General features: G+C 36.9%; 2 protein-coding genes across 2 annotated transcripts; one reads left to right on the top strand and one right to left on the bottom strand.

The window, feature by feature from the left end:
* Nucleotides 1–713: 713 nt before the first annotated feature.
* On the bottom strand, nt 714–12,083 carry HELRODRAFT_114203 (hypothetical protein; the record flags this gene model as incomplete). The annotated part of the gene is made up of 11 exons (XM_009026138.1): nt 11,691–12,083; nt 11,174–11,203; nt 7,976–8,303; nt 7,516–7,685; nt 4,453–4,557; nt 4,053–4,155; nt 3,334–3,390; nt 2,692–2,802; nt 2,283–2,400; nt 1,602–1,782; nt 714–877 (listed from the first exon to the last, which is right to left on the bottom strand). The coding sequence occupies exons 1-11, from the start codon at nt 11,986–11,988 to the stop codon at nt 714–716; spliced, it is 1,665 nt and encodes a 554-aa protein (XP_009024386.1). The 5' UTR covers nt 11,989–12,083.
* A 2,847-nt stretch (nt 12,084–14,930) lies between these two features.
* Nucleotides 14,931–15,737, top strand: HELRODRAFT_177999 (hypothetical protein; the record flags this gene model as incomplete). The annotated part of the gene is made up of 3 exons (XM_009026139.1): nt 14,931–15,035; nt 15,156–15,311; nt 15,447–15,737. 3 exons carry the CDS (start codon nt 14,931–14,933, stop codon nt 15,735–15,737), a joined length of 552 nt encoding a protein of 183 aa, XP_009024387.1.
* Between the last annotated feature and the right edge of the window lie 458 nt (nt 15,738–16,195).

The raw sequence follows: 16,195 nt of genomic DNA on the forward strand, positions 1-16,195 counted from the left end.
CTGAGGATCCCCGTCTTCAATTCAGATCCGATGTGTAAGAGAAGACCTGTCGTGTGCATGTGCATGTGTGTGTGCGTGTGTGTGTGTGGTGCTGTGTGTACGTCCGTGAGTATGCGTGTATGTGTGTGTGGTGGGTTGTGTGTGATGGTGGGCGAGTTAGCTAAGGCAGTTAGTCAACCAACCAACCGACCGACCAACCTGTCGACCAACCAACAAACCAACCAGCCAGCCATCAAACCAACCAACCATCCATCCAACCAACCAACCAGCCAGCCATCCAACCAACCAACCAACCGACCGACCGACCGACCGACCGACCGATCAACCGACCAACCAACCAACCAACCAACCGACCATCTAACCGACCTGTCTGTCGACTTCCTTGGTGCAATCCTTGAGACCGAGCATGAAGTTTCCATCCGTTGAGACGTACAAGCACAGGTTGGAGTCAACGTTCTTCACCTGAACCAATCATGGTGAAGTGGTGATGATGATGATGGTGGTGGTGGTGATGATGGTGATGATGATGATGGTGCAATTGTGACGATGGTGATGATGATGATGATAGAATTATATTCGATGACATTAAAAAAGATGTTAATGATGATGCAGCTGCTGTTAAGTAGCGATGAAAATGATGACGACTTGATTAAAAAAAAAAAAAAACCACCCAACAAACTTCCCCAACATCAAACCCGAGCCCACCACCCCCTCTAGCCACAACCACCACCACCCACCTTCCCGACGGAGTAGAAGTTCCTGGGGAGTGGCGAGTCGGGGTAGACGTGGTCGAGGTACCAGACGAAGTTCTTGCACTTCAGCCTCTCCTTCAACTTCAGCCTCTCAGTCAGGTCGCCAACCTCATAGATGGCTGCAGCTGTAAACAACAACAACAACATCAACAACAACAAATTTCAACAACAACGACATCAACAGATATATCATCGATCATAATATTGTATACAAAAAACGCCCAAGTGTGGCCCAGTGATGGCTCACTGGTTAAAGGCGCCTGATCTTGCTGCTGCAGTGACTGGGTTCAAATACAAAGAGATCCCCGCCTATCACATGCAATGTGTATGATGCGTGGTTTGCACGCGTATTCATATACGCTGTGTGTGTTTGTCGTTGAAACCTCTGAAGGAAACGCAAAAAGAAGAGAGTAACCTTTAACCTTTACACTACATTATTTATTATGCTATACATTATTATATTTATTTATTATGCTATACATTATTATATTATATTATTTTATTACTTTAATAATTATATTATATATATTATATATCATTCGTTCATTCATTCATACATCCATCTATTCCTTTATTTATTCATGAATGAAATCATTCATTACTCATGAATTAATAATGAATGATGAATATTTATACATTTACTCATTCAATCGATCAACCCAAAATTATTTTATTAATTCACTTATTCACTCCTTCATTCATTCATTCACTCACTCCTTCATTCATTCATTCATTCACTCACTCCTTCACTCATTCACTCACTCACTCACTCACTCATTCATTCCTTCCTTCCTTCCTTCTTCCATCCACCGCCCAACAACGCAGACACCAACCGATAACCCAACTGACCCGGATTGGACTTATAGTAGAACTTCTTATGATCGCCCAGCCAGACCTCCATGGTCCTCATCTGATTGGTCAGGACCGTCTTGTCCGTGCCCTCGGGGAAGGTGTAGGGGGAGATGCTCCTGAAGACGTGCCCTACCCTCGAGCATGGGGAGATGAGGACCTGCCCGCCACACTGCCACAACTGGTTGGTGGGGGCGGGGAGTGAATGTGTGTTTAGGGGTTTTGTTACTTCTACTGATTGCATCACTGCTGATGATGTACATATATATAACCATTAACGTTTATAAAACCCATACGCATTCAATCATTCGTCCGTCCATCTATCCATCTAACCATCCATCTTTTTATCCATCCATCTATCCATCTATTTGTCAATCATTCGTTCGTCCATCTATTTGTCAATCATTCGTTCGTCCATCTATTCATCCATCTTTTTATCCATCCATCTATCTATCTATTTGTCTATCTATAAGGCCTTTCGTCCATAGTCCCATCCCTTCATTTATCCATTCGTCCATCCCTTCGTTCATCCACCAAATTATACATCCATCCATCCATCCATCCATCCATCCATCCATCCATCCATCCATCCGTCCGTCCATCCATCCATCCATCCATCCATCCATCCATCCATCCATCCATCCATCCATCCATCCATCCATCCATCCAGGCGTTACTCACTCTGAATGACATCTCGAGGTTCTCCCCGCCCCAGATGTTCATCTGTTCATCGTAGGAGCCAATCTCGTAGAAGTACTGTTTGTCCATGGTGAAGAGCCCACCGGCCATCGCTGGTGTCCTGTTTGTTTGATGACGTGTGCGTGTGAGTGAGTGTGTGGGAGTGTGTGTGAATGGGTGTGTATGTGTGTAATGTAAGTGTGTGTGAAAGCATGTGGATATGTGTGTGTGTGTGTGTGTGTGTGTGTAAAAGCATGTGGATATGTGTGTGGTGTGTGTGTGTGGTGTGTAACCCTCTTCTAAACATCACCACACATCATAACACACACACACCGTCACAGCCAGCCAGCACATCCATCATTACGTCATTACTACGTCAGCACGCACGTGGTTGGTCACATGGTCACCTGACCTGAAAGGCATGGTGGCATCATCCTTCCTTCTCTCAATCTCCTCTGGTCTCGGCTTGGCCCAGTCAAACAGCACCTTCCAATCGAAACCCGCCAATAAGTCCGGAACTAATCTGTTGTTGTTGTTGTTGATGTTGTTGTTAACTTTTTTAGTTGTCGTCCATGTTGTTGTTATTGGTGTTTAGTTGTGTTTCTTGTTGTTTATGTTGTTACAGTTGTTGTTGTTGTTGTTTAGTTTTGTTATTTTTGTTATTTATGTGGCAATTATTGTCTTGTAATTGTTGCTGTTATTATAAATGATGATACACACACACACACACACACACACACACACACACACACACACACACACACACACACATCATCATCATTACTATGGTTGCGCAGTTGAGATTATTACCATTTAAAAAACACAACTTCAAAAATGATGTTACGAACAAATCTAGCGACAGCAATAGCAAAAATGCTGAACAACAACAAGGTTGATCAACAACAGCAACAATGTTGATCAACAACAACAAGAAGGTTGATCAACAACAGCAACAATGTTGATCGACAACAAACAGCAACAATGTTGGTCAACAACAGCAACAATGTTGATCAACAACAGCAACAATGTTGATCAACAACAAACAGCAACGAACCTGTACTCGAAGTTGGAATCAACAATGACGTCAATTAGTGGAGATATGACAGACTTCCTGCGAGTGAAGCAAGTTCAGCGATGACATCAGCATAAATTGTTTGATCATCATCATCATCGTCATCATCATCATCATCCTCGTCATCATCATCGTCATCATCATCATCATCATCATCGTCATCATCATCATCATCGTCATTTATCATCATCGTGGTGGTGGTGGTGATTATCATGAGGTGGGAGATGGAGGAAAGAAGGAATGAAAAAAAAAACGAAAGAAAAAATTAATTATTGATTCAATAAATTAAAAAATAAAAATCGTAGAAATAATCAAACAAAATTTCACAGAAACAGGCAGAAGTACGCTCAAAGCGATCTAATTTTTTATTCATAAGCAGATTCAACTAACTACAAACTGACCGATCAACCAATCAAACAACCAACCAACCAGCCAATCAAACAACCAACCAACCAGCCAATCAATCAACCAACCAACCAGCCAATCAATCAACCAACCAACCATCCGACAAACCAACCAACCGACTAACCGATCAACCAACCAACCAACCAATTAACCAACCAACCGACTAACCGATCAACCAACCAACCAATCAACAAACCAATCAACCAACCAACCGACCAACCAACCAACCAACAAACCAACCGACCGACCAGCCAACCAATCCATCAACCAATCAACCAGCCAGCCAACCAATCAACCTATCAATGTGCACTTGATAGAGCAGTGGTTCCAACCAGCCGGTGGTGCACTCACAATGCGCGTCCAGAAATGTGATGGTCTGACCTGTGGCTCTGCTCACACCTACAAGTACACATACAAACTCATACACACACATACAAGTTCATACACACGCATACAAACTCATACAAACACATACATACAAATTCATATATACGCATACAAATTCATACACACACATACAAATTCATACATACCAATTTATATAAACGCATACAAATTCATACACACACACACACACACACATATAAAAATCCATAAACACACATACAAATTCATACAAATTCATACAAACACACATACAAATTCAAACACACACACACACACACAAATTCATTCATACAAACATACAAAACTAACCTCTCAACCTGGATCTGACCAAGCCATTCCTGGTACCCATCCTTTCCAGGTAGGTCGGGATTGGCAGGTGGGTTATGTATTCATCCAACCTGCTACCTAAGTAATCTGGTGATTGGTTGGTGGGTGGTCATGAATATTCATCAGCACTAGAGTCAAGGTCATTCATTAATATTAATAAGATCGTTATATGCAAATTAGCAGCAGTGTGTGTGACTATCATTAGCATATGGCTAGCGCATCAACATATTCACGTTTTGAGATGCCACGTCGTCAGTATTATCATCAACAACAACAACATCTTCGTCATCATCATCGTCGTCCTCATCATCATCGTCGTCATCATCATTATAGAAATCATAATAATTATTATTTAATTATCGACACCACCCAAATCCGCATAACCGTTGCCTCCATCATCATCATCATCGTCGTACTGATCATCATCATCGCCATCATCATCATCATTATCATTACTCACATCATCATCATCATCGTCATCAAGTAACATTCCATTCCCTGAAGCATTAACAACTGACGAAGCTTCATCATTGAGTGGCGTGTCGAATGTTAGTGATGATAATGATGACAATCAAGATACTACTACTACCACTACCACTACTACTACCACTACCACTACTACTACCACTACCACTACTACTACCACTACCACTACTACTACCACTACCACTACTACTACCACTACCACTACTACTACCACTACCACTACTACTACCACTACTACTACATCTACTATTAATAATACCACTACTACTACATCTACTATTAATAATACCACTACTACTACATCTACTATTAATAATACCACTACTACTACATCTACTATTAATAATACCACTACTACTACATCTACTATTAATAATACCACTACTACTACATCTACTATTAATAATACCACCACTACTACCAGTACTACTAAAAACAATAGCTATGATGATAGTAAAAATAATAACAACTATAATAATGATGACGACGAAGAGATGATGATGATGATAATGACGATGATGACGACAGAGGAATAATTAAGTGGAAAATTGAAGCAATTAATTTGAGTATATTAATAATTCAAGGGTTACGTTAAATCAATAAAACAATTAAACAAATATATAAAATACAAGTTAATGAATGAATGAATGAACGAACGAATGAACGACTGACTGACTGAATGAATTAACATACCAATGAGTAAAAATTTTATCATTTGATATAACTTAAAACACGTGTGATCAATATATTTATCATCATCTTTGCAATAAATTAGTAGAGTTATCATTCATTTATTTAATTAAAATTTAAAAAGTGGATAAATATCTCATGAGGAATGATGAGAATCCTAACCGAAATGGTTGGTAAACAAGAGTGCAAAATCATTCACTCCATGACATCTAACATATTTTTCTCTCCAGATTTTGAAGAAATTAAAAATTAAAAAAAAGACTATTCATTAAAAAGTCAGCTAGCGTTTGAGAACGCTTTCAGTTTCGTTTAAAAACGAATTAACATCAATCGCGAACGGTATTGATTTTCGTGTAAGGTGCAAGGCAGACGGACGAACAAACACGCGAACAACAAAATCATCACCACCATTATCATCGTCATCGTCGCCACCACCAAGTTTTGCTTTATTCATCATCATCGTTGTCGTCATCATCATCATCCTCATCCTCATTATCATCATCATCATAGTAACCATCAATCAATCAATCAATCTTCGTTTTTCGTCCAGAGACCCGGTTTCCCGAGGTAGGACGTATCATAGTAACCATGAGATTGAATGTAAAAGTGAAGACGACGATAACGAATAAAGCCGAACTTTTAGAAAATAAGAATAATAATAATACCATCTACATTAAAGGACCTAATTAGCAGAAGTTTTTTTTTTTCTTTTTTTATTATTCTTTACAAAGTACTTCCCCATCAAACGCATGTTATTCTACACTTGGAAACTAAACCCTCTCGCCACAAAGACTGTACTATCCACATCGAACAGACTGTATTCGAACCATGCTATGGCGTGATTGCAGCGCAAGACACGGCGCTCCTACCGACTGAGCTAAATTCGTGACATATATAAGTGTTGATATTCAATCTAAGGGTTTTCTGTTATAAATGTTATAGTTTTGACATAATCAGAACTATATATATTATATTTTATTTTCCAACTTTTCATATATTCTGAACTGGTGGCCGATAAAAGATTTTTAATCTTCCAGGTCTCCAGGTCAAATCGTTACTGGTTTGATAAATAAACAAATTGTGAATTGTGAATTCAAGAAAATTTTGATAACTAATGGTTACATAAGAAGTCTGGGACAATACTTGAAAGAGGTTTCCAGTTGATTGTTAGACTTTAAAAGGGCAACTTCAAATAACCTCTTGGACAATTAAGGATGATAAAATCGTCGCTGCACTGTCATCGTCATCATCGTCGTCATCATCATCATCGTCACCATCATAATCATCATCATCATCGTAGTCATCATCATCATCGTCGTCATCATCATCGTCGTCACCATCATCATCGTCGTCGTCATTATCATCATCTGCAGCAGCAGCAGTAGATGAGAAAACTTTTTAAGCTGTAATCAATCAATATATTTGTAGTCGTGTGCATACAATCGTGTGTGAGCATTTTTGTGTTTGTTTGTTTGCGTGTGTTTGTTTGTGTGTGTGTTTGTTTGTGTGTGTTTGTGTTTGGGTGTGTGTGTGTGTGTGTGTGTCGTCTTGCCTCACATTAAGAGCAGGGCATATCAACAAGTGAATATGCACGCGTGTATGTGTGTGTGTGATACATCAGAGCATACCACATAACACTGTACTATAACAATTTTCATTACATCTTAACACATCTCATCAGTCTATAATCACAGCCCAGCACACAACATCGTCTGATGACGTCACAAGACATTACACCCCCCACATCGAAGTAAACCCCACAACGAACTACCCCCTAAATAGGAACACACCCTACATCGGGAGTACCCCCCACATCGAAGTACCCCCTACATCGGAGTAACATCCCCCATCGGAGCAGACGACACTCACCCCTTTCACTGGCGTCATCGACGAGAATGATCTCCTTGATGAGTTGCAGGGGTGACCTGTTGATGATGCTCCAGAGGGTTCGTATGAGGGTCGACCAGGCCTCGTTGTGGAAGACGATGATGATGCTCGTGTCAGGCAGCTCGTCTATAGGGTAGATCTTCGCTTTGCAACTGTTTGATTGGTTGGTTGGCTGGTTGTTCGTTTGATTGATTGGTTGGAAGGTTAGTTGGTTGTTGATTGGCTGGTTGGTTGGCGGTGACGACTTGATAGAGACATGAATTAATAAAATAATTAATTAGCAATGATAAAGTGAATGGAACATTAATTGAAACCCTGGCAGGATGAAATAATTGCAACTATGATAATCATCATAACAATGATTGATGGTTGCAACTTAAGGATGCGAATATTTGAGAGATGATCATGTTTGTGATGACGACGACATGACGCGAATCCTCACGCTTCGTTCCTGATATCAGGCAGAGTTCGATTGGGCGACATCATGTCACTGGCCACGAGGTTGAACTGGTTGATCTTGAACAATTCCTTCGCCTCGGCCTCAAGCTCAGGTGGGACAACCACAGGCGCGCCGTTGTGTCCAGGTTCATGGAGTCCGTCGTCGGGCAGCTGACTTCGATCGATGCTCTTGTCGTCGTACTCGGTGTGTTCGTGCAGGTCGGCGCGGTCATCCTCGTCACCGGTCGACGCTGACGATGGTGGGGGCCTCACTGCTTCCCTGCCCACTCGATTGCCTGGATGGATGAACTGGTCTACTTTTGAGGCTGCCTCTGTTGTGGTCGTTCAAATTTTTGAGGAGGTTGTGAGTTGTTGTTGGCTGCTTGGAGCTGGTAGCTCATTTCATGTTAACAATCTATTTATAAAGCAGTGCGTGCGTTTATTTGACCTGACTCAGCTGTGCAATGAAAAAGAGAAGACATGAGAAACACAATAAATCAATCCATCCAACTGGCAACAACCACCAGCTGAGGTGCAGAGTTCATCTAAAAATCACTTTCAGTACCATTGTCTTGTTTGTGACAGATAATGAATGATATGTGTTACAGAAGAAAAAAAATATTATCTAGTTGAAAATGTGAAACTTTAAAAGATTCAAGTGATGTAAACAAAGATTAAAATTATTAAAGATCTTTGTTAGAATTTAATTCAATAAAATTTTGGCACAAAATATTTCCTAAACTAGGTATGGCTTAAAAACATTAAACAATAAGCACAAACATCAAACTGTTGAGAATAAATTAAAACAGCATGATGTAAGCAACATCAAATGAAACTAGTCAACAAAGAAAAAAATATAAACATTTGAAAGAGTGGATCAGTTGTCAAAATGACAAAAACAACAAAAAAGTGAAATCTAATCAAAAAAGAACTCTAAACTTTTTGTTGCCAATTAGCTCATCGTGAACAAATGCAAATTTTTTAACCCATTATACAATCACCAGATACACATGTACATATAAGAATAAAATGTCCTTAAATCATCAGCAGATGCAGGTGTAAGCCAGCTCTAGGCACAGGCAAGAGAGGCAGCTACCTTGGGCGGCACATACCTATAAGATTAGATTTTACTGAATTTTTGAAGGTTTTTGCATCTGAAAAGAGTAAGAAAGTAAACTTCTTTCATTAAATCATGTTAAAACACGCCCATTTTGTTGTGTATTTTGTTTGCTTTTTGTGTTTGTACTGTTTGGATTTAATGTTTTGTAAATATACGATTTTGAATGTCACTCTTAGTTTTACTTTAAGGTATTTTTTAAATATATTGGTACTTTTTAATTAGAGTTGCAAAAATGGGATCTTGCCTTGGGCAGCAAAATACCTTGAGCTAGCACTGGGTGTAAGCCACAAGAAAGGTCCATTTCTGTTTAAAGACAAACTCCTTTAAACTAAACTAAATAGTTTTCTTCTTGAACATTTCAATTTCAATTCCTGACTTAGTAACAACATTCGGGGTAATTAATTGAATATTGATCCGAAAGAAACTTCACATTCTATATACAAAACCTCCTTTGTTATATGAAAAGGTTAGAATCATTCAATGAATGTTGAACACTGATCAATCTAGTTAACACCGACTGATCATTCTAGTTAACACTGACTGATCATTCTAGTTAACACTGACTGATCATTCTAGTTAACACCGACTGATCAATCTAGATAACACTGACTGGTCAATCAAATTAACACTCTATTCAGTTCTCAAGTCTCTGGAATTTTCACATATAATGGTTCCATTTTCTGTCCCACATTTGTGCCAAAAATTACCAACACGCCACACTAAATTCAGTCCTGATGTTGTTCTTGGTTTATAAAATGAATGAATGAATCAATAGTTTGGTTAACATATTGCTAGCAAAGAGGAAAGTAACAAGTGAGTGCATATTATATACACATCAGTTTGCTAAATTCTCATCTCAACATTCTTTATAAGTATGAAAGAAGAAAACATGTGAGAAAGCAAAATAATTAGTGAGAAAATATAAAAATAAATAGTGGAAAATTTGAAAAAAATTAATAGCTGAATAGCAAGTGAACATAATCTAAATTGAATTAATATTAATATGATAAATAAATAAAAATAATTAAAAAAATAAGTGGATTTAAAAAAAACGTTATAGTGATATGGAAACATGGTGAAAAGAATTTCAAAGCTAATGAAGGATCTAAACAAATCCACATTTAATAAGTCAATACAATATACAGGCATACAAATGTTGAAATTGGTAATGAAAACAGTGGAACATCATGTGAGACAATATTAAGACATTATGTGAGAATCTGGTCCAAGAGACAAGAATGAAATAAAAGAAAGATTGCTAAATTCGGCAAAAAGTCAAAAAATACACATATAAAACCCAGCAAAGAGTAGATGAAGATGAACTGGAAGAGAAATGTTGGAATAGCTGCTAAGGGAAGTACATGAATGACATCACCTAATAGAATGGGTCTGGGTTTTGAATGGGGCACTGATAGAAAAGGACGAAGAAAATTTTCCAGAAAAAATGAGTGCCATCAGCAGCAACAAACGAGCACAAAATTGAATAATTGAAAAGTCTTATTAACTAATTATTATTTTTTTAAACATAATAACTAATCTATGAGTGTGTGTGTGTGTGTTCGCCAGTGTTTGTGCATACGAATGTCTGTATACATGCTTGTGTGTTTGTGTATGTGTTCATTTCATTAGTCCATGCAACACATTGTGAGATAAAAAATAATAGCAGTAAATAATAATTATCATAATGAATCAACTATAAATCAGGAAAATGATGACATCATAGGAAAATGGAATGATGAACATTGGAGGAAACAAACCAACTGTTTTTTTTTACATACAACAAAATTTATTAATGATATAAATAATGAAAAAAAAAATTAAAAATTAAAAAATGAAAGTGGAAAAAACTGGAAAGTGAAATAAATCAAAGAAATAAATAACTAAATGAAATAATATGCTTCTAAATGTATACTATAGATAGCACAGGCTAACATAATGAACACATACACGCATACACAGACATCCATAAGCATACATACAAACACAAGCAAACACACACAAACAAACACACATAGAAACACACACACATACATAAACAAACACAAACAGTACAAGTACACATCAAATGCATGTCTTTCTTACTTTTCTTCACTGCAGGCTGTTTATTACAATCTAAGTTGAACAGTTTTAAACAAATTAATGTACAGGTATGTGTTAACAGTATTAACATCAATCATAAACAAGCGAAATTAGTATCCCCTTCATTCAATGGTAACATAATTATTATTTTCAAATGAAAACTTAGCAATGAAAAAATATCAAGTTTCTATCACCATAGCGAACATGAATCCTGAAATATTCCCAACATTTATGACTATTAAAATTGAATTGCTGAAAATGGAAATCACATGATTCTCATTTAAATTCTGCTTTCTTTTCAAAATAATTAATTAAATAACATTCTCTAACCAAACTTTATCTTAAAAAAGGTGTCTAATCTTAAATGTTTTTATTTCTTTTCTACTCAACTAACTTATATTTATCTATAAAATAAATAGTTACTATAAATTATATTATTATAAAAATTATATAATATATAATTGTTACAAATAAAAAAGGGGAAAAAAAGGGAAAAATCAAAGACAACAAGAGGACACACCACCAAAGTCCTGGACATGAACGACGGGGTAGTCCTTCAAACTGGAGGCCACCCTCTGACCAAGATATTGAAAATTATGTTGGTTGTAGAGTTCTGCTCTCCTCCTAAGCTCCGTACAATCCAGACCGTTGTTGAAACCATCTGACAGGAAAAAGTGGGCAACCAGGGCGGCTGTTGCTAACCAGAACAGCGAAGTCAGGACAGCAATCTTGACATAATTTTTATAAACTATTTTGGGAAATTTACTTTTGTTTTTGCTGTCATAGTTCGGACAAGTTAAGCCTAAAACGTCAAACATTTTAGAGTTTATTGAGATATTTATTTAATTTTCCTCCTACATAAAAAAATTTAATAAAAATTCAACGTATCAATTTAAAAGTGGATTTAACATTGTAACTCAAAGTGATGTGCGAACATGAAACAAAAGACAGGTGGTGGTATACAAACACGTCGAACAGTAGGTGGCATACTTTGTACACGATCCAAAGTTATTCTTTATATTAGAGTTGAGATAAACCATGAAAGAAATTGAGCTAACCATGAATAAATGAGCTAACATCTTACAAACGCTTGTTCATTCTCTATTGGTCTTTGTCGTTATCATTAACATTTGGAAGCCACTAGGGACAAAAACAGAATGTTATGATGACTTGTAATATCATCATATAATGAAGCAAAAATAAAAATAATTATAACTCCAAATGATTCAGAAACACACACCACACACACACACACACACACCACACACACACACACACACACACACATTCATACACACGCACCTCCCATACTCACGCACCTCCTAACATAGAAACTCACACACACACGCACTTTTAAAGGTTAACAACATTAATACAATAGAGAATACTGCAACTATAGAGCAATCTACGCCTAAGCAATGCTTTAATTTGTTAGATAAACGCGTGTAACATTAGTATCGATATGTTATCAGGCAAGACAATTTTTAGCGGATTTTATCAAAAGATTTTTTCTTGCAAAATATAAAAAATCAGGATAAATAAATTATTTCCAAAATCTCCGGAGCTACAATCTTACAAAGTGGTCAATGATGATAAAAGTACTCAGAAAATGTATTTAAGTTTAAGTACTCAGTAAAAAATGTACTTAAGTATAATTACTAAGTACAAAACAAATTGAGTACATAGTACTTATAAGTAATAAGTTTGAGTATTAAATACAATAGTACCTGATGAGTAGTTGATCTGAATACCTATAGATTTATTAACTTCAGAAATAACTCATCATTTACAGTAGTTTATATATATATATATATATATATATATATATATATATATATCACTAAATGAGTTTCATTTTTTAAGTAAAAAATTCATCAGTTAAATGATATCTTTTATAAGTAAGAATCCTTCTGGTCTGACAAAATAAACGTTCAACAAGAGTTGCATTTTGGTATTGTATTTTAAAAACACATGTGCGAGAGTATAATACCAAATGAACAATGGTTTAGTTGTTAACCAAAAAAAGCAAATCATTAATTTTTTATTGAGGCAAGTGTAACATCGTTGCGCTTATAATCATCTGGATTTACCCAATGGCAAGTTACTCTAATACAACTTCGGCCATGTTGCATCCAAATGTCAGCCGTCTCACTGAGCAACCATAGAAATTGTTTAGTTTAGGCAATGTTGGTTTAACTTGGTATAGTTATATATATATATATATATATATATATATATATATAATATATATTATCTACGTTATTTAATAAAGTATCATATATAATACATAGGATGGTACCATATAACAAACATTATGGCCTCCAAGAAGTATGTCACATATATAATAATTGTTGGCATTAATTTTATGTATGTCTTTTCTTCAATTTTCGTTACTAGAATTTTTTGGAAATTATTTAATTTATTGAAAGAAGATTCATTATCCAACTTCATCATGAGAATTTAATAAAACAGTTGTTATCCAATTCATCGTGCAGATTAAGCCTTATTTCGATATTTCAAAAATCATCTTTCATTGCAGGTTTGGTTTATATTTAGCCATTTGGTTTAGCCAGAGCAAAGCAAGTGATTTAAAAGTTTTAATTAAAGTTAAAAAGCCAACAAGCATAAAAAAACATGAAGCTATAAGTTACTGAATTGCAACATTTTTAAAATTCATGGAAACTATTAGTCACAAAATGTCATAGAAGTGTTGGGTAGAGGGCACGGACAAACTCGTCAATTCAAGCAGAGGTTGTTCTCACAGGTCTGGCACTCTGAACACGCTCTGCCCCGTTTGTACGGTCTCTCGCCGACGAAGTTGCCCCTGATTTATTTAGTGAATCGTGTTTGAAGCTTGAAAGAAAATTTTGTTGAATTGATTTTTTTTTGACACATTTAGACTCAATAAGTAATGAAATTATTTTTAATATTTCAGTTAAATTTATTTATTTAAAATAACAGTTGAAACACTTCTGTTATAAATATAATTATATGGAGCTAGATTCAAGCAAGAGAGTAATTTTTTTTCCAAATTTGAAACAAACACAAACACACACAAGCAAACAAACACACACAAAGCTTCAAAACACCAACAAACAAACAAAAAGCAGAACAGATCTTCAAAGAATGAAAGCAAAACAGACGGAGGGAGATAGTTGCAGACGATGATGTGACCAGACTTGAATGGCGAGTTTGTAATTTCTTTGGGACACACGTGTGCTGAACAACCAACCTCTTTTGTATCCGCCCACACAACCTGTAAAACATCATGCTCGAGATTTTGTATGTAGTTAGCTAAGCTGTATTTAACTAATAGGTTATATTCATACATGTTATTATATATATGTTCTTATATATTATGTTATTTGGTTCTGAATGGTTGTTAATGCCGGGGGTAGTAATGGGGATAAGCTCCCATCATCTATAAAATGCTCCCATATGGCAAGCGTCTCAAAGAGCCTTTGACAACCAAGCCCAACTCCTGGCCTTCACGCGGCAGAACTGTTTAAACTAACAGGAGAAGGGGCGAAGGCGAATAACTGGCGCCATAACCAGTTGCTTCGGGCAGGTGAAGCTCGTTAGCCTTGGTCGGCTATTTACCTAGGAGAAGGAAAACTCTGACTTCAAACCTCTGCTGCCTTGCGGCATACCTGTTCATGGGAAAGGCTATGGGAGCAAATCCAGACAGAAAACCACACTCCACCACCTGAGTTGCGGTCCAGTAATATCAGGTGCCGGTCCAAAGTCCGGATAGAAAAGAATGGTTGCCAGGAGCTTGCTACACTGTCGTAAAAACGCTAATAACACGATGGTAGTCCAAAAAAAGTATGCACATACCGGCTCGGACGTCGCCCGGGTGAACAAGGTCCGCGCTGCAGCTTTGGGGACTAGAGGCTGCAGTGTAAAGTATGCTACTGAGTCCCAGAAAGATAGACTGAAAATGGGGTTGACAGTTGGAGTTTGAAATGTCAGGTCATTGTGGCAGACAGGAGCTTACGCGTTGATGAAGAAAGAACTTGAACGATTCAGATATGATGTGGTTGGTCTGTGCGAGGTCCGATGGACAGGAGGTGGAGAAATGGAAGGTGGGAAGATATTATGGTCTGGAACAGAAAGGGAGCACGTCTATGGAGTTGGAATGGTTATTGGCGAAAAAACAAAAAAAGCACTGTTAGAGTACAATCCAGTGAATGAAAGAATAATGTATGCGAGGTTTAAGGGATACCCGAGAAACATTGATGTGGTAGTGGCCTATGCTCCAACAATGGATCACTAGGATGTAGAAATTGAGGCATTCTACGATCAACTGGAGCAAACATTGAATGTACTGCCAAAGAAAGATGTTAAGATAATCACCGGAGATTGGAACGCAAAGATCGGAAGAGACAATATTGGTTTTGAAGAAGTCATGGGAAAATACGGTATAGGAAAGAGAAATAATAGAGGAGAAAGACTGCTGGAATTTGCAAAGGACCAAAAAATGTATATAACAAATACAAAAACACAAAAACACAAAATACAAAAAAATGGACATGGGAATCACCAGATGGAAAAACAACGAACATGATAGATTTGATTTTGATAGAACAGAAATGGATGAAATTTGTTACTCAGTGCCGTGCTTTTCCAAGTGCAGAGATTGGATCAGATCATCGTCTAGTGTTATGCAACTCAAGATGAAAATAACGAAGAGACTAAAGTCAGGCGAAAATATCAATAAAGTGAAATATAGCACAGAAATGATAAAAGAGAAGTTGAAAAACATCAGAAATGTAATAGAAATCAAATTGGATACAAAAACAAAGTACGATATGAAAACAAGAGTCAGTAACTTGGAGAAAGTGCTTAAAACTGCAGCCGAAAAATGCGAAGTAGGGAAAAACATAATAAAACCCTGGATAAGTGATAAAACTTGGAAACTCGTAGAGGAAAGAAGACAGTTGAAAGCAACTAAAAGACAAAACAACGAAAATGAGATGAAATATAAACAACTGTGTTGCAAAATAACGAAAATTGCCAGAGCAG

Source organism: Helobdella robusta, assembly GCF_000326865.2.
Source record: "Helobdella robusta unplaced genomic scaffold HELROscaffold_45, whole genome shotgun sequence".
Lineage (NCBI taxonomy): Eukaryota > Metazoa > Annelida > Clitellata > Rhynchobdellida > Glossiphoniidae > Helobdella > Helobdella robusta.